The 15,355-nt window shown below is 43.6% G+C and overlaps 2 protein-coding genes across 2 annotated transcripts; both read right to left on the reverse strand.

The window, feature by feature from the left end:
• Positions 1-5,577: 5,577 nt before the first annotated feature.
• Positions 5,578-6,498, reverse strand: LOC148049109 (mas-related G protein-coupled receptor member H-like). Its single transcript, XM_087703839.1, has one exon. It carries the CDS (start codon positions 6,496-6,498, stop codon positions 5,578-5,580), a length of 921 nt encoding a protein of 306 aa, XP_087559965.1.
• Positions 6,499-13,425: 6,927 nt separating this feature from the next.
• Positions 13,426-14,355, reverse strand: LOC148049110 (mas-related G protein-coupled receptor member H-like). The gene has a single exon (XM_087703559.1). It carries the CDS (start codon positions 14,353-14,355, stop codon positions 13,426-13,428), a length of 930 nt encoding a protein of 309 aa, XP_087559685.1.
• Positions 14,356-15,355: the final 1,000 nt, after the last annotated feature.

The following is a 15,355-nucleotide window of genomic DNA, read 5'->3' on the forward strand; positions in this document are numbered from 1 at the left end:
GCTCCATGGTAGTGGATCTGACTATTTGAGAGACCGCCTCCTGCCAATCACCTCCCTGCGTCCCATCAGATCGCACAGAGTAGGCCTCCTCCGAATTCCATCCACCAGTCAGTGCCGACTGGCGACTACGCGGAGGAGAGCCTTCTCAGTTGCTGCTCCGACCTTATGGAACAACCTCCCCGTGGAGATCCGTACCCTCACCACAGTCCAGGCCTTCCGCACAGCCCTTAAGAACTGGCTATCCCGTCAGGCCTGGGGATAGGATTACTCTCACCCCGCCCGAATGTTGACTGAATGTTGTGTTTTTATGATCAATTTTTTTTTTTAATCACGATTCTTTTCTTTTTAAGTCTTGTCTTGCACTCCCTTCCCTTTACTGTTGTAAGCCGCCCTGAGTCCCCTCAGGGAAAAGGGCGGCATATAAATTTCCAATAAAATGAAAAAAAAAAAAAATGAAGACTCAAAACAGCTGAAGCACCACTTGAACACCATAAGAATTGACAGGTTTGCCATCAGTCAATTGCAGAAGGAGGCTTTCTTGGAACTGCTTCCATCCTGGGAAGAGATCTGTAACACCAACAAACATCCAGATTTGCCTATACCAGGTCCTTGGTAAGGATTCGATAGGTAGACAAAAATGCCAAACCCGGACTGAACATCTGGCTGACTGTGCGATGATTAATAATAATAGTGCAATTCTAAAATAACCAGAGCACCACAACAGCAGTGGCATTGGCAAATTCACCATCTGTCTATTGCAAAAGGCAACTTTACTTGGAGCAGCCTACATCTTGCAACAATACCTCTAGTACGGAGATGTCAAATTCAAGGCCCGGAGGCCAGATCTGGCCCAAGGGGTGCTTAGATCTGGACTGCAAGAATGCCCTGCAAACAGCCAAGGATCAGCCTGCAGTGCCTCTGCCAGTGAAAACAGAGCTAGGGAGAGCCATGAGTGGCCCTCCTGAGCTGCATTTTCACTGGTAGAGGATTGCAGGAGACAATCGCAGCCAACAACTGAACTCACGAGGGCCACGAACCTTGAGAGCTTGTTTTCACTGGCAGACAGCTCAAGCCACCCCAGGTGCCCCTAACACAAGTGATGTCAAGCTGGCCACACCTACCCTGCCCCCCCCCCAAGGTCAAACACAACCCTGATGGAATTTACTGAGACCCCTGCTCTAGTACCAACCAACATCAATTTCTGCTCATCCTGGATCCTTGGAAAGGACTCAATAGGTGGACAAAAATGCCTAACCCAGACTGAACACCTATAGTAACTGCAATGTAGTAATAATATACCAGGAGGCTTAATGAGCACTGGAGAAACCAAAGGCTTGGCAAGAAGAGCAGGAAATAAAATAAAAATGATATCAAGCAAAGCAGATCATAAAAAGATCTGGCAATGGCAAAGAGCAGGAAAGTTGAGGAAAGTGATTGAGGGACTAATTCTGACTGCATGAGATCAAACCTTAAAAACAAATGCATGGTAGATTGTAGATTGTAGATTGTAGATAAATTTATTTATAGGCCGCCCTTTTCCCTGAGGGGACTCAGGGCGGCTTACAACGTATAGGGAAGGGAGTACACACAATGACATATAAAAACCGTACGTGATTAAAAATAGAAGAAACATTCATTCATCATTCGGGAGGGGACAGATTATAATCTTTAACCCCAGGCCTGACGGGATAGCCAGATCTTGAGGGCTGTGCGGAAGGTCTGGAGGGTGGTGAGGGTACGAATCTCCATGGGGGGCGGGGGGGAGATCGTTCCAAAGGGTCGGAGCTACTACTGAAAAGGCTCTCCTCCGCGTAGTCGCCAGCCAACACTGACTGGCGGATGGAACTCGGAGGAGGCCTAATCTTTGTGATCTAATAGGTCGCAAGGAGGTAATTGGCAGGAGGCGGTCTCTCAAGTACCCAAATCCACTACCATGGAGGGCTTTATGGGTGGTAAGTAGCACCTTGAAGCGCACCCAGAGATCAACAGGTAGCCAGCGCAGCTCGCGGAGGATAGGTGTTATGTGGGCGAACCGAGGGGCACCCACAATCACTCGCGCGGCTGCATTCTGTACTAGCTGAAGTCGCCGGATGGTGCAACATAGGAGGGGGAAAAACCCATCAGGACAAGATTCAGCAGTTCATCTGCCTTTGAAAGACAAAGGTCATTCTTTTGAAGACAGCAAAATCCACATTCAGGACAGAGAGGACCACTAGTTTGAAAGAGGGTCAAAAAAGCCGTCTATGTTCAGATTGAACAGCCCTCTCTCAACGGACGGCGAGGGATACACCACCACCCATCTCTTCTCTACAACACAGTCCTTTCACCAGTCCCAAAAGGCTCCACATCATTTTCACTCTGATTCAGGCCACCCCGAGAGAATAGATGAATCTCCAAGTGGACTGAATGACTCTCAGAGAGCTGAGGATCAACCTCCAAAGTGCTAACCAGCAGATGCCTGCAAAGAATGTAAATCCTTCCATTCTCCACCATTCAGTCAGAACTAAAGAAGCTTCTTGGATGAGAAGCAAAATATTTTCCAGGAAAAAACCAAGAAACTCCAGTTCTTTTTTGAAAAGCACCTTTGTCATTGCATTGCAAGATTATTCCAGAAAAAGACAATTGAGATTTAGATAACTATCAGCATATAAATGTCACAAAATATTTTGATGTGAAAAACGAGGAGCAGAAAATATTAGTTAACTAGATGAAAATTATTGCATTGGTCTACGATCCACCAAACATCTTACCTTTCTCAAGCAACTGGTCCGGGGTTTTCCGATTTGATGAGAAGAAGTTTACTGTATCATGTAATTGACTAGTATAGGCAATTTAGCCACTGACAATGGCCAAAGCAGAACAAGTTGTAGAGAAAATAGGATGGGTATTAAGTCTTGATGGACATTCATCAAGGAGACCCTGTCAGACGTGTTGTTGAACCATTTACAGGATTAAAAGTTGGAGCATCAGGCGGTCTAAGCAGATCGTTTGAAGAAAATATTCCTTCTGTTTGGGGATGAGGAAGCAGATCTTGCTAAAAGTCTCAAACAACTTTATTTATTCTGTGCTTTGCCTAATCAGTGTGAACATCAAATGATTAGAAGATTTGGTTCCTGTTTTTGCAGGATAATCAACAGCCGCAGAAGGAGGAGACTGTTCATAAACGAAGCCAACTCTGAGGAAAAAGAATTTTTTTTTACTTTTTCAACTAATTTGGTCTCCTCATCTGATAATTTTTATCATGAATCTCTGCTTTCAAAAACTTTGGTCTTCACCCTAAAGGTTGTGGAGGGGAGGGGAAGGATTAAAAACCTTACAAAGTCAATTGAGAAAAGCCATAAGAATTTTAGTAGCTGTGTTTCTGTATTGAAGGTTTTAATATTAAATGAAATGCAGAAATACATTGTTTCTAAAAAATATCTGCTATTATATTTGCACATCTGTGGGTCAGATTAAGTCATCCAACATTATGACACATATGAAAGTCACGGATTAAGCTTTTCAAAGTTGTGAATGGTAGATTATTGTCCTGTTATTGAGGATTGGAGTGATTGACAATGGCAAAATTATAGGGAAAATGTGATAAATTCTTAATTGGATGAAGTTCAGACAGTTCATTGACAAAAAAGGGGAGGGCGAGAGGTTGGCAGAGCCCTGAGCGGCCATAGGAGAGCCAAGGTGGCGCAGTGGTTAAATGCAGCACTGCAGGCTACTGCTAGATCAGCAGTTCAGCGGTTCAAATCTCACCGGCTCAGGGTTGACTCAGCCTTCCATCCTTCCGAGGTGGGTAAAATGAGGACCCAGATTGTTGGGGGCAATATGCTGACTCTCTGTAAACCGCTTAGAGAGGGCTGAAAGCCCTATGAAGCGGTATATAAGTCTACTGCTATTGCTATTGCTATCGTTGTCCCAGGCAGGGGCGTGACGGAGGCGGTGTGGGTAAAAGGGAAGCAGCGGGGGCTGCGGGGCCAGCGGGAATTGGGCAATGGAGGTGGCCAAACTCCATGCCCACCTCTTTTTTCCAGCAGCACCAAGAGTTGCTGGTGGCAAAGAGCTCGGCGGCATCGCCCAGTTGGAGGCGAGGGCATGGGGTGCGGGAGACCAGCCTCCGGGAAGCTCACCTCTCCAGACGGCCCTGTAAGCCCCACACACCCCCTCCGGCTCGCTCTGTCCCATCTGCCAGAACTTTTCCCATGTGCCATCATGAGGCGAGCGCTCCGTTCCGGACTGGGCACTGCTGTGGCACTTGTCCTGACAGCCTGCACCTCTCTCTGCCAGCCCACCTAGCCCATTCCTCCCCCGGCATGGCGAGCTCCAGCAGGCTGGACGCGGGTGCGAGGGGCCTGGCAAAAGAAAGAAAGCACCAGTCTGCCAACAGAGACAGGTAAAAGATCCGCCTCTGCTGGAGGGCTGCCCCTTTCTTCTCAAACCAGCTGCCCTCCCTGCCTCTGACCCTTCCCTCTCTTCTCAAACAAACTCTCTCTCAAATTGAGAGAGAGTTTGTTTGAGTGAAGAAAGAAACACACGCACCCACCCACCCACCCACACAAACAAATTACTCACAATAAAAAATTACTTACAAATTAAATTAAAATAATTTTGAATTCCTCCCCCCTGCCTCCTCCCTCGGACCCACATACCTGGCTTTTCCAGCTGTGTCAGAGGATTTCAACTCTCCTCTTGTCCGCCCGCCATGATGAAAATGTAAAAAATTAAATAAAAAGGCAACTTAGGCACGATTTGCTGCTGCCAGATCAGGAGGAAGAGAACCATGTGCCTCCTTTGCATAAGGAATTTTTCGCCTTTTAACCCTTGCTTAATTCTGAGCAAGGGTTAAAAGGCGAAAAATTCCTTATGCAAAGGAGGCACGTAGTTCTCTTGCCTCCCCCTGCAGTTAGCACTAAGCAGAGTCATTGTGGCAGCAACTACCTTAGCCTTTTTCCTTTTAATATAATTTTCTTTTCCTCATGACACTGGTGAGGCCCCGCCTCCCCTGCCTCCCCTGACTACACATCTCTGGTAGGTAATAGGTAAATCTAATTATTCCTTATTCTCCTCCATTTCTTCTTCCACCTCCTCCTGCTTCTCCTCCTTCTCCTCCTCCTCACCTGATTTTTATGTCTTTCTCTGCCTCTGCCTACCTTTTCATCCCTTTTTCCTAGTACAGAGTATCTGCTCAAGTGCTCACTGATGTGACTGCCAGCCTAAGAATTCCAGAGTCTCACCTCACCTGGCAGCATTCACTTTCTCACCTGAGTGCCTGGGACTGCCAACTTCCAGCCAGCTTCCCCACTGATCTTGGTTTCAGGAAGCCAGCAGGGAGTAGCCACACCTAATGACAGTGGGATTCTGTTAATGCAAACTTAGGAGGACAAACTCTCGTTTCCCACCTCTTTCCCCAATCTTCAAAATGAACTTTGATAGCTTTATTTTTTTTTGAGGCAAACAAATCTTTGTTATTCTTTATTTCTGTAGCAAATAAGATACAGTTTTATATTCATAAAAGGTATCCAGCATTAAAGAAAAGCTCAAATATTGTATTTAGAAAGGCTGTAAAATTATGTTGGTACACGTTTATCAGATTTCAGGAGCTTCGTCTTCTCTGAAGACTCTTTGGAAAACGACCTTGATGCTCTCCCTTGTCCGAGCTCTTCTCTTTCTCCCAACCAGGAAATAGATCAGAGGGTTAACACTGCTGTTGAGGGAAGCACTCGGACCTAAGTAGCCATCCAGTTCAAAAAAATATATATGAAACTTCGTATTAAGACGAAACAGATAGACATATAATGGAAGAGTAAAAATAAGGAAACAGAGAAAAGTAATTAAGATCATCACTAAAAGTCTTCTCCGTTTGATCTGTTGGGATTTAATACATATTTTGATCAACAGGATCACAGAAGAGATTGATATCACCGGAAGGCAAAACCCAGCAGTGACAATAAAATGGGGATTTGTGAAGCTATGCACAAAGTTTAGAATTCCACCCAGGAGGAAAGAGACGATCCAGAGGGAGGCACAGACAGCAGAAGACAAATATTTTGGCCGGGAACAGCGATGCCAGATTGGGAAGAGGACACAGACACACCGGTCAATGCTGATGGCTGCCAGAAGAAATAGACCACTGATATATGTAACATGGCAAAGAGAAATGACAATTAGCGAAGGAATTCCTGGCTCTAAAAGATGTATCAAACTGATAATGAAACGTATAGTCATAAATACGAGAAACCCAAAGTCGGCAATAGCTAAATTAAGAATCAACACAGTGAAAGGGTTTCTCTTAATTTGGAAGCCAAGTAGCCAGATAACAATTCCATTTAATGGGACTCCAATAGAACAGATGGTGAGTACAACTGAGAAAGAGATACGTCGAGAATAATCTATCAAAATTTGATCTTCGTTATAATCTGACATCTTTTTATCTTCGTAGAAATAGCTGGTAGTATTATAGTTCGGATACTCTTCTGTAGCATTCATGTCTGCCAAGCTGAAATTCATCAAGGTACCTTTATAATGCTCCAATAATCTCTTTTATTAGAATGGAAGCTCCTATTTGAAGGAAAAAAAGAGCAGATTGGATTAAATAATTCATCAATAATTGTCATATTGTCATATCTAAAGATCTTTGGATTTGGATTTATTTCATTTATATGCCGTCCTTTTCCCCGAAGGGGACTCAGGGCGGCTCACAATTCAGTCAGGGAAGGGGGTACAGACAGGGGGTAAAAAGACGAACATAACAATACACAATTTAACAAACACACAACAACCATACCATTCGAGGAGGGGGGCAAAAGCTCTTTAGCCTCAGGCCTGTCGGAACAGCCAGATTTAAGGGCTTTGCAGAAGGCCTGGAGGGTGGTGAGGGTGGTGAGGGTTTGAATCTCCACGGGGAGCTCGTTCGAGAGGGTCGGAGCAGCCACAGAGAAGGCCCTCCTCCGGGTAGTCGCCAGTTGGCATTGGCCGGCAGATGGAATTCGGAGGAGGCCTAATCTGTCGGATCTGATCGGTCTATTGGAGGCAATTGGCAGCAGGCGGTCTCTCAAGTACCCAGGTCCAATACCATGAAGGGCTTTATAAGTGACGACTAGCACCTTGAAGTGTATCCGAAGACCAATAGGCAGCCAGTGCAGCTCGCGGAGGATAGGTGTTACGTGGGTGAACCAAGGTACACCCACGATCGCTCGTGCGGCTGCATTCTGGACAAGATGAAATCTCCAAATGCTCTTCAAGGGCTGCCCCATGTAGAGCATGTTGCAATAGTCCAGTCTAGAGGTCACAAGGGCACGAGTGACTGCCCTTTGTGTATAGGCTGAACCAACCTTTGGACCGATGATGACAATGATGATGATGATGATGAAGAAGAAGCTGGAAATACAATCAAGGCCATAAATACCTGGGCAATACCAGTTATAAGATACACAGCTGGTATAGTTAACTGGACACAAGCTGATTTGGACATTTTGGACCGAAAAACCAGGAAACTAATGACAATGCACTACAGTTTAACTCCACGTGGTGATACTGATAGACTATACCTGCCCCCAAAAACAGGTGGCAGAGGATTATTACAAGTAAAGCAAACAGTTGAAGAAGAAAAACATGCACTGGCTGATTATTTAAAAGAAAGTCAAGAACATCTATTAATCAAAGTAAAGAACAAAAATCTACTGAAGGCCCAACAGATGAAACAAGAATACAGAAAAGATGTGATAAAATCAAGAATGGAGAGTTGGCAGAAAAAAGCATTGCATGGCCAATTTCTGGAAAAAATAAAAGATAAAGTGGACAGTGAACAAACTTGGTTATGGTTAACAACAGGTACATTAAAGAAAGAAACAGAGTCACTAATCCTGGCTGCGCAAGAACAAGCTATCCGCACAAATGCCATTAAGGCCAAAATCGAAAATCCTCTGATGATGCCTATACACCCCGAGAGTATAGATGAATCTCCAAGTGTTCTGAGTGACTCTCAGAGAGCTGAGGATCAACCTCCAAAGTGCTAACCAGCAGATGCTTGCAAAGAATGTAAATCCTTCTATTCTCCACCATTCAGTCACAACTAAAGAAGCTTCTTGGATGAGAAGCAAAATATATTCCAGGGAAAAACCAAGAAAGTCCAGTTCTTTTTTTGAAAAGCACCTTTGTCATTGCATTGCAAGATTATTCCAGAAAAAGACAATTGAGATTTAGATAACTATCAGCATATAAACGTCACAAAATATTTTGATGTGAAAAACCAGGAGCAGAAAATATTAGTTAACTAGATGGAAATTATTGCATTGGTCTAAGATCCACCAAACATCTTACCTTTCTCAAGCAACTGGTCCGGGGTCTTCTGATTTGATGAGAAGAAGTTTACTGTATCATGTAATTGACTAGTTCAGGCAATTTTAGCCACTGACAATGGCCAAAGCAGAACAAGTTGTAGAGAAAATAGGATGGGTATTAAGTCTTGTTGGACATTCATCAAGGAGACCCTGTCAGACGTGTTGTTGAACAATTTACAGGATTAAAAGTTGGAGCATCAGGCGGTCTAAGCAGATCGTTTGAAGAAAATATTCCTTCTGCTTGGGGATGAGGAAGCAGATCTTGCTAAAAGTCTCAAACAACTTTATTTATTCTGTGCTTTGCCTAATCAGTGTGAACATCAAATGATTAGAAGATTTGGTTCCTGTTTTTGCAGGATAATCAACAGCCGCAGAAGGAGGAGACTGCCCATAAACCTAGTCAACTCTAAGGAAAAAGAAAAATTATTTACTTTTTCAACTAATCTGGTTTCCTCGTCTGATAATTTTTATCATGAATCTCTGCTTTCAAAAACTTTGGTCTTCACACTAAAGGTTGTGGAGGGAGGGGGAAGGATTAAAAACCTTACAAAGTCAATTGAGAAAACCCATAAGATTTTTAGTAGCTTTTAATATTAAATGAAATACGGAAATACATTGTTTCTATAAAATATATCTGTTATTATATTTGCACATCTGTGGGTCAGATTAAGTCATCAAACATTATGACACATCTGAAAGTCACAGATTAAGCTCTTCAAAGTTGTGAGTGGAAGATTATTGTCCTGTTATTGAGGATTGGAGTGATTGACAAAGGCAAAATTATAGGGAAAATATGATAAACTCTTAATTGTCCAGACAGATCATTGACAAAAAGGAAGTCCATTCACCCGTCATAAGTGACAATGGGAATGAAAGAATTGCCTGCAAAATTTGATACAGGTGGAAGTAGAGACTTAACAGAAATCTTCAAAGGCATTAGGACACCTTGAACTACCTCAATGATGATTCAGTTCTAGAGATGAATTATTGAGTCTGCCATCTGCACCTCTATAATGGTTAGGTTTGGCTCTGCCACCAAACAAGACAGACACAAACTTCAACAGATGAGTAAAACTTCAGAAAAAAACAATGGCTCCAACTTGCCTTCAGTTGAGCACCTGTATACTGCAGGAGTCAAAAAGAGGACTGAGAAAATATATACAGACCCCTCAAATCCTGGATATATATTGTTTCAACTTCTACCCTCAAAATGACGTTATGGAGCATTGCACAACAGAACAACTAGACACAAGGACAGTTTTTCCATGCATGCCATCACTCTGCTAGATAACTAATTCCCACAATAATGTCAACCTATTTACTAAGACTGTATTACTAGTATTCTTCTCATCCTTCCTGTTACCTAGCTCTTTTCTGCTTATGATTATAACGTTGTTGTTTGTATCTTATGATTTATATTGTTGCATTTAGTTTCCTAGTATGATTTTCATTCCTTATTTAGTATCCTATGACTATCACTGTTGTTTCTTATGATTCTTGATGAATGTATGTTTCTGTAAACTGAGAACTGATGCAGCGAAGACAAATTCCTTGTGTGTCCAATCACAACTTGTCCAATAAAGAATTCTATTCTATTTTTACAAAACTTAAAACGTTCAGCAGCATCATAGGAAATGAGGATCAATCTCTTACAGAAAACATGGACCAGGTATTTCTCTTCCACCATGAAAAAGTGAGTCTAAAAATGCACACACATACACCTTGCCTATGTGACCCCAAGATGTGGTGATTGGCTTCTTTAGAAAATCATGATTAATCAGACAGTCATGTGACTGTCAACAAAGAGGAAGAGACTTTCCAGGAATCTAGGAAGTTAGCACAAAATGTGCATTTTTAAAAAACACATCCATGACATAGGATCTCTTATCTACAAAATCTGATACTGAATTGCTCATCCAAATGTCTTATCTCTCATCTCCAAGATATACCTTGTTTCCCCCCAAAAAGACAAGGTCTTATTTTCTTTTGACCCCACACCAGCATAAGCACTTGGTCATATTTTTGGGGAGGCATTATTATTATTTTTGAGGTGCAGGAGACGGCGAGCGTGGTCACCTCATGGCTGCTGTTGTGTTGCCATATTTTCAGGGAAGGCTTATTTTGGGGGGGAGGGCTTATTTTAGCGCATGGACTCAAAAGTCGAATTGGGATTATTATCTGGGGAGGTCTTATTTTCAGGTAAACAAGGTAAGGTAATGCAAATTCCTCTTTATGCTACAGCATGGGTGTAAAACTGACGTCCTGCTGGGGGGAACACAATCTGGCCCATGGGATGCTTATATCTGACCCACAAAGCCAGCCTGGAAATATTAATATTGTTGGGAGGCCCCCCCCCCCCCCCATGGTCCATTTTTGGCTGTCAGAGTGCTGCAGGAGACCGTGGTGACTGAAAATGGGCAATGGAGAGGCACCCACAACCCTCCCATGCCCCATTTTGGGCATCAGGGTGCTGCAGGTGGTGTCTGTCCCATCTCACCCTGTCCCCCTCCCACCAACCCTCTGAGGAGAACTACAATGCTGATCCAGCTCTCAAAAAAATCCAGTTTGACACCCCTGTTCTAGAGAGACGTTTCCCAGGCATGGGCTCCAGCATGAGCCTGAAAGCTCAGAAGGCAGAACCTCTCGTCCCGGTGACCGACCCAGATTGTGTTTGGTTTTTCTTTCTTTCTTTCTTTTATTCCTTTCTTCTTGTTGTTTACTGTTATATTTTAGTGTGTGTGTGTGTTTGTGTGTGTTTGTGTGTGTGGGTGATGAAAGACCTCTTTTAGGTTTTTGGCATTTGGGTGTTTCTCTTCCTGTCTTCTTTGTGAACTTTTTTCCTTATTTGCCCATCACAGACAATGTGGAACAATAATTGAGTAAAACAACATATATGAATACAATGGGTGTAAAAAACCATAAACATATAAAAAAGATACTTGTAAACTGTCAAGAGAAATTGGTATGTAGGGAACAGTGACGTGTGGTGAGGTTCACGGCCGGTGAGGCAAGCAGGCAAAAGCCGCCCTATGTCTGCCAGAGTGTCCCGCTCTTTGGCCGCTGCGTCAGCCATAGAGCAGGATGACGGCCATAAAGTGGAACGTGTTGGGGCTTCCGGGGCGTCTTTCCTTTATGCTTTTATGTAAAAAAAAAAACCCAGATGTGCGCTCGAGAGAGGCGGGGGGGGCAACTGAGGGGTTCACAGGGCACTGATTTTGGCGCGCTCTTGCCGCCTCGCTTAGAACTACCCACCAGAAATGAAGCAGTCTTGCGGCCCCCAGCGGCCCCTGTGCTCGCGGGGTGCAACAGCCCACCCTTCGACTTGCTATTTCCTTCCAGGTGGCTGGAGAGCCACTTGTGACAAGTTTCGCTGCCTTGAGCTACCTGCAGCGGCACTTCCCTCCCTCTGCGCCCCGCCTGCTTGCCTGCTGGCACCGACGCTCCAGGCATCTTCTTCACCGGGCAAACCCTCCGAAGAGCAAGGGGGTGTGACTGGGCAAGGCAGAGTCGGGGGGCAGACAAACTCCATGCCCACCTCTTTCTTCCAGGAGCATCAAGAGTCGCTGGTGGCAAAGAGCTCGGCGTCATCGCCTGGCTGGAGGGGAGGGCATGGGGTGCAGAAGAACAGTCTCCAGGAAGCTTGCCTCTCCAGATGGCCCTGTAAGCCCCACACCTCCCCTCCAGCTCACTCCGTCCCATCTGCCAGAACTTTTCCCATGTGCCATCATGAGGCGAGCGCTCCGCTCTGGACTGGGCGTTGCTGCGGCACTTATCCTGAAGCCTGCACCTCTCTCTGCCAGCCCACCTAGCCCATTCCTCCCCCGGCATGGCGAGCTCCAGTGAGCTGGACGCGGGTGCGAGGGGCCTGGCAAAAGAAAGAATGCACCAGCCTGCCAACAGAGACAGGTAAAAGATCCGCCTCTGCTGGCGGGCTGCCCCTTTCTTCTCAAACCAGCTGCCCCCCTGCCTCTGATGCTTCCCTCTCTTCTCAAACAAACTCTCTCTCAAATTGAGAGAGAGTTTGTTTGAGTGAAGAAAGAAACACATGCACACACCCACAGACAAAAAAAATCACAATAAAAAATTACTTACAAATTAAATTACCATAATTTTGAATTCCTCCCCCCTGCCTCCTCCCTCGGACCCACATACCTGGCTTTTCCAGCTGTGTCAGAGGATTTCAACTCTCCTCTTGTCCGCCCGCCATGATGAAAATGTAAAAAATTAAATAAAAAGGCAACTTAGGCACGATTTGCTGCTGCCAGATCAGGAGACAGAGAACCACATGCCTCCTTTGCATCAGTAATTTTTTTGCCTTTTAACCCTTGCTTAACTCTGAGCAAGGGTTAAAAAGCAAAAAAATCCTTATGCAAAGGAGGCATGTAGTTCTCTCGCCTCCCCCTGCAGTTAGCACTAAGCAGAGTCATTGTGGCAGCAACTACCTTAGCCTTTTTCCTTTTAATATAATTTTCTTTTCTTTTCCTCATGACACTGGTGAGGCCCCGCCTCCCCTGCCTCCCCTGACTACACATCTCTGGTAGGTAATAGGTAAATCTAATTATTCCTTATTCTCCTCCATTTCTTCTTCCACCTCCTCCTGCTTCTCCTCCTTCTCCTCCTCCTCACCTGATTTTTATGTCTTTCTCTGCCTCTGCCTACCTTTTCATCCCTTTTTCCTAGTACAGAGTATCTGCTCAAGTGCTCACTGATGTGACTGCCAGCCTAAGAATTCCAGAGTCTCACCTCACCTGGCAGCAGCCACTTTCTCACCTGAGTGCCTGGGACTGCCAACTTCCAGCCAGCTTCCCCAATGATCTTGCTTGCAGGAAGCCAGCAAGGAGTTGCCACATCTAATGACAGTGGGATCCTGTTAATGCAAACTTAGGAGGACAAACTCTCGTTTCCCACCTCTTTCCCCAATCTTCAAAATGAACTTGGATAGCTTTATTTTTTTTTGAGGCAAACAAATCTTTGTTATTCTTTATTTCTGTAGCAAATAAGATACAGTTTTATATTCATAAAAGATATCCAGCATTAAAGAAAAGCTAAAATATTGTATTTAGAGTGGCTATAAAATTATGTCGGTATACGTTTATCAGATTTCAGGAGCTTCGTCTTCTCTGAAGACTCTTTGGAAAATGACCTTGATGCTCTCCCTTGTCCGAGCTCTTTTCTTTCTCCCAACCAGGAAATAGATCACAGGGTTAACACTGCAGTTGAGGGAAGCACTCAGACTTGAGTAGAAATCCAGTTCATAAATATATAAAAAAAACTTCTTATTAAGAACACGAGTAAGAAACAGATAGATATCTAATGGAAGAGTAAAAATAAGGAAACAGAGAAGAGTAATTAAGATCATCACTAAAAGTCTTCTCCGTTTGATCTGTTGGGATTTAAGACATATTTTGATGAACAGGATCACAGAAGAGATTGATATCACCGGAAGGCAAAACACAGCAGTGACAATTAAAACGACTTTTGTCAAGATTTTATCATACTTAAACACATCTTCCATAAAGGTCAGAATTCCAACCAGGAGGAAAGAGATGATCCAGAGGAAGGCACAGACAGCAGAGGACAAATATTTTGGCCGGGAACAGCGATGCCAGATTGGGAAGAGGACACAGACACACCGGTCAATGCTGATAGCCGTCAGAAGAAATAGGCCACTGTTATATGTAACATTGAAAAGGCAAAAGACAATTAGCCTAAGAATATCTCTCTCTAAAACATGTGTCAAATCGTCAATGCAATTTATAGTCGTAAATACGAGAAACCCAAAGTCGGCAATAGCTAAATTAAGAATCAACACAGTGAAAGGGTTTCTCTTAATTTGGAAGCCAAGTAGCCAGATAACAATTCCATTTAATGGGACTCCAATATGACAGATGATGCATACAAGCAAGAAAGCGATACGTCGAGAATAATATAACCAAATTTGACCTTCATTATAATCTGACATCTTTTTATCTTCGTAGGTATAGTTGGTAGTATTATAGTTCGGATACTCTTCTGTAGCGTTCATGCCTGCCAAGCTGAAATTCACCAAGGGACTTTTATACTGCTCCAATAATCTCTTCTATTAGAATTGAAGTTCCTATTTGAAGGGGGGAAAAGAGCAGATTGGATTAAATAATTCATCAATAATTGTCATATTGTCAAATCTAAACATCTTTGTATATAGGCTGAGTCAACTTTTGGACCGATGATGATGATGATGGTGATGGTGATGGTGATGGTGATGGTGATGGTGATGGTGATGGTGATGGTGATGATGGTGATGGTGGTGATGGTGATGATGATGATGATGATGATGATGATGATGATGATCATCATCATCATCATCATCATCATCACATATTTTAATAAGATACTTAGTTGTTACCTAGGACACTGGCAGCATCCCGTATCAAACATTAACACCAGTCAATGATATTTGTGATACATTTTTGAATGTTCACTTAACTGAGTTTCATGTTTAATGAATAAAGTTAATAATAATAATAATAACAACAACAACAACAACAACTACGCCGTTGCCAGTCCCAAGCCCGGATGAGAAAGGAGGAGGGTTGGGGTCAGATTGGCAATCTGGCCCCATAAAAAAAAAACTGCCAACCCATACAATATGGTGAAAGAAATGAATAAAAATTTTATACTGCGTCGGTCGTCACGCGGGTTAACCATGGCCGCGGCGGATGTTGGGGTCTCTGGACATCCATCGACAAGTGGGCTAAAAGTCGACCAGCCAACAAAATGACAAAAATATAGTGCAGATGAAAACCGTGCCATAATGGCCTGTTACTACAACTCAGAGCCAGAAAAAAGAGGTTATTTAAAGCGAATGTATGAATTATGGAAATAACAATATCCAGATTCAAATGTTAGTGAACAACGACTAGCAGATCAAAGGCGATTTATTATACGGAATAAAGTGTTTCGTGAAGTTAAACTTGAGGAAATTCAGGCAAATTGCAAAACCAAAAAAACAATATCATAAGCGGAAATAACTGATATTCAAGACA

Source organism: Thamnophis sirtalis, unplaced genomic scaffold, assembly GCF_051295495.1.
Source record: "Thamnophis sirtalis isolate CommonGarterSnake01/CBP01778 unplaced genomic scaffold, rThaSir2_p1.2 scaffold_2, whole genome shotgun sequence".
Classification (NCBI taxonomy): domain Eukaryota; kingdom Metazoa; phylum Chordata; class Lepidosauria; order Squamata; family Natricidae; genus Thamnophis; species Thamnophis sirtalis.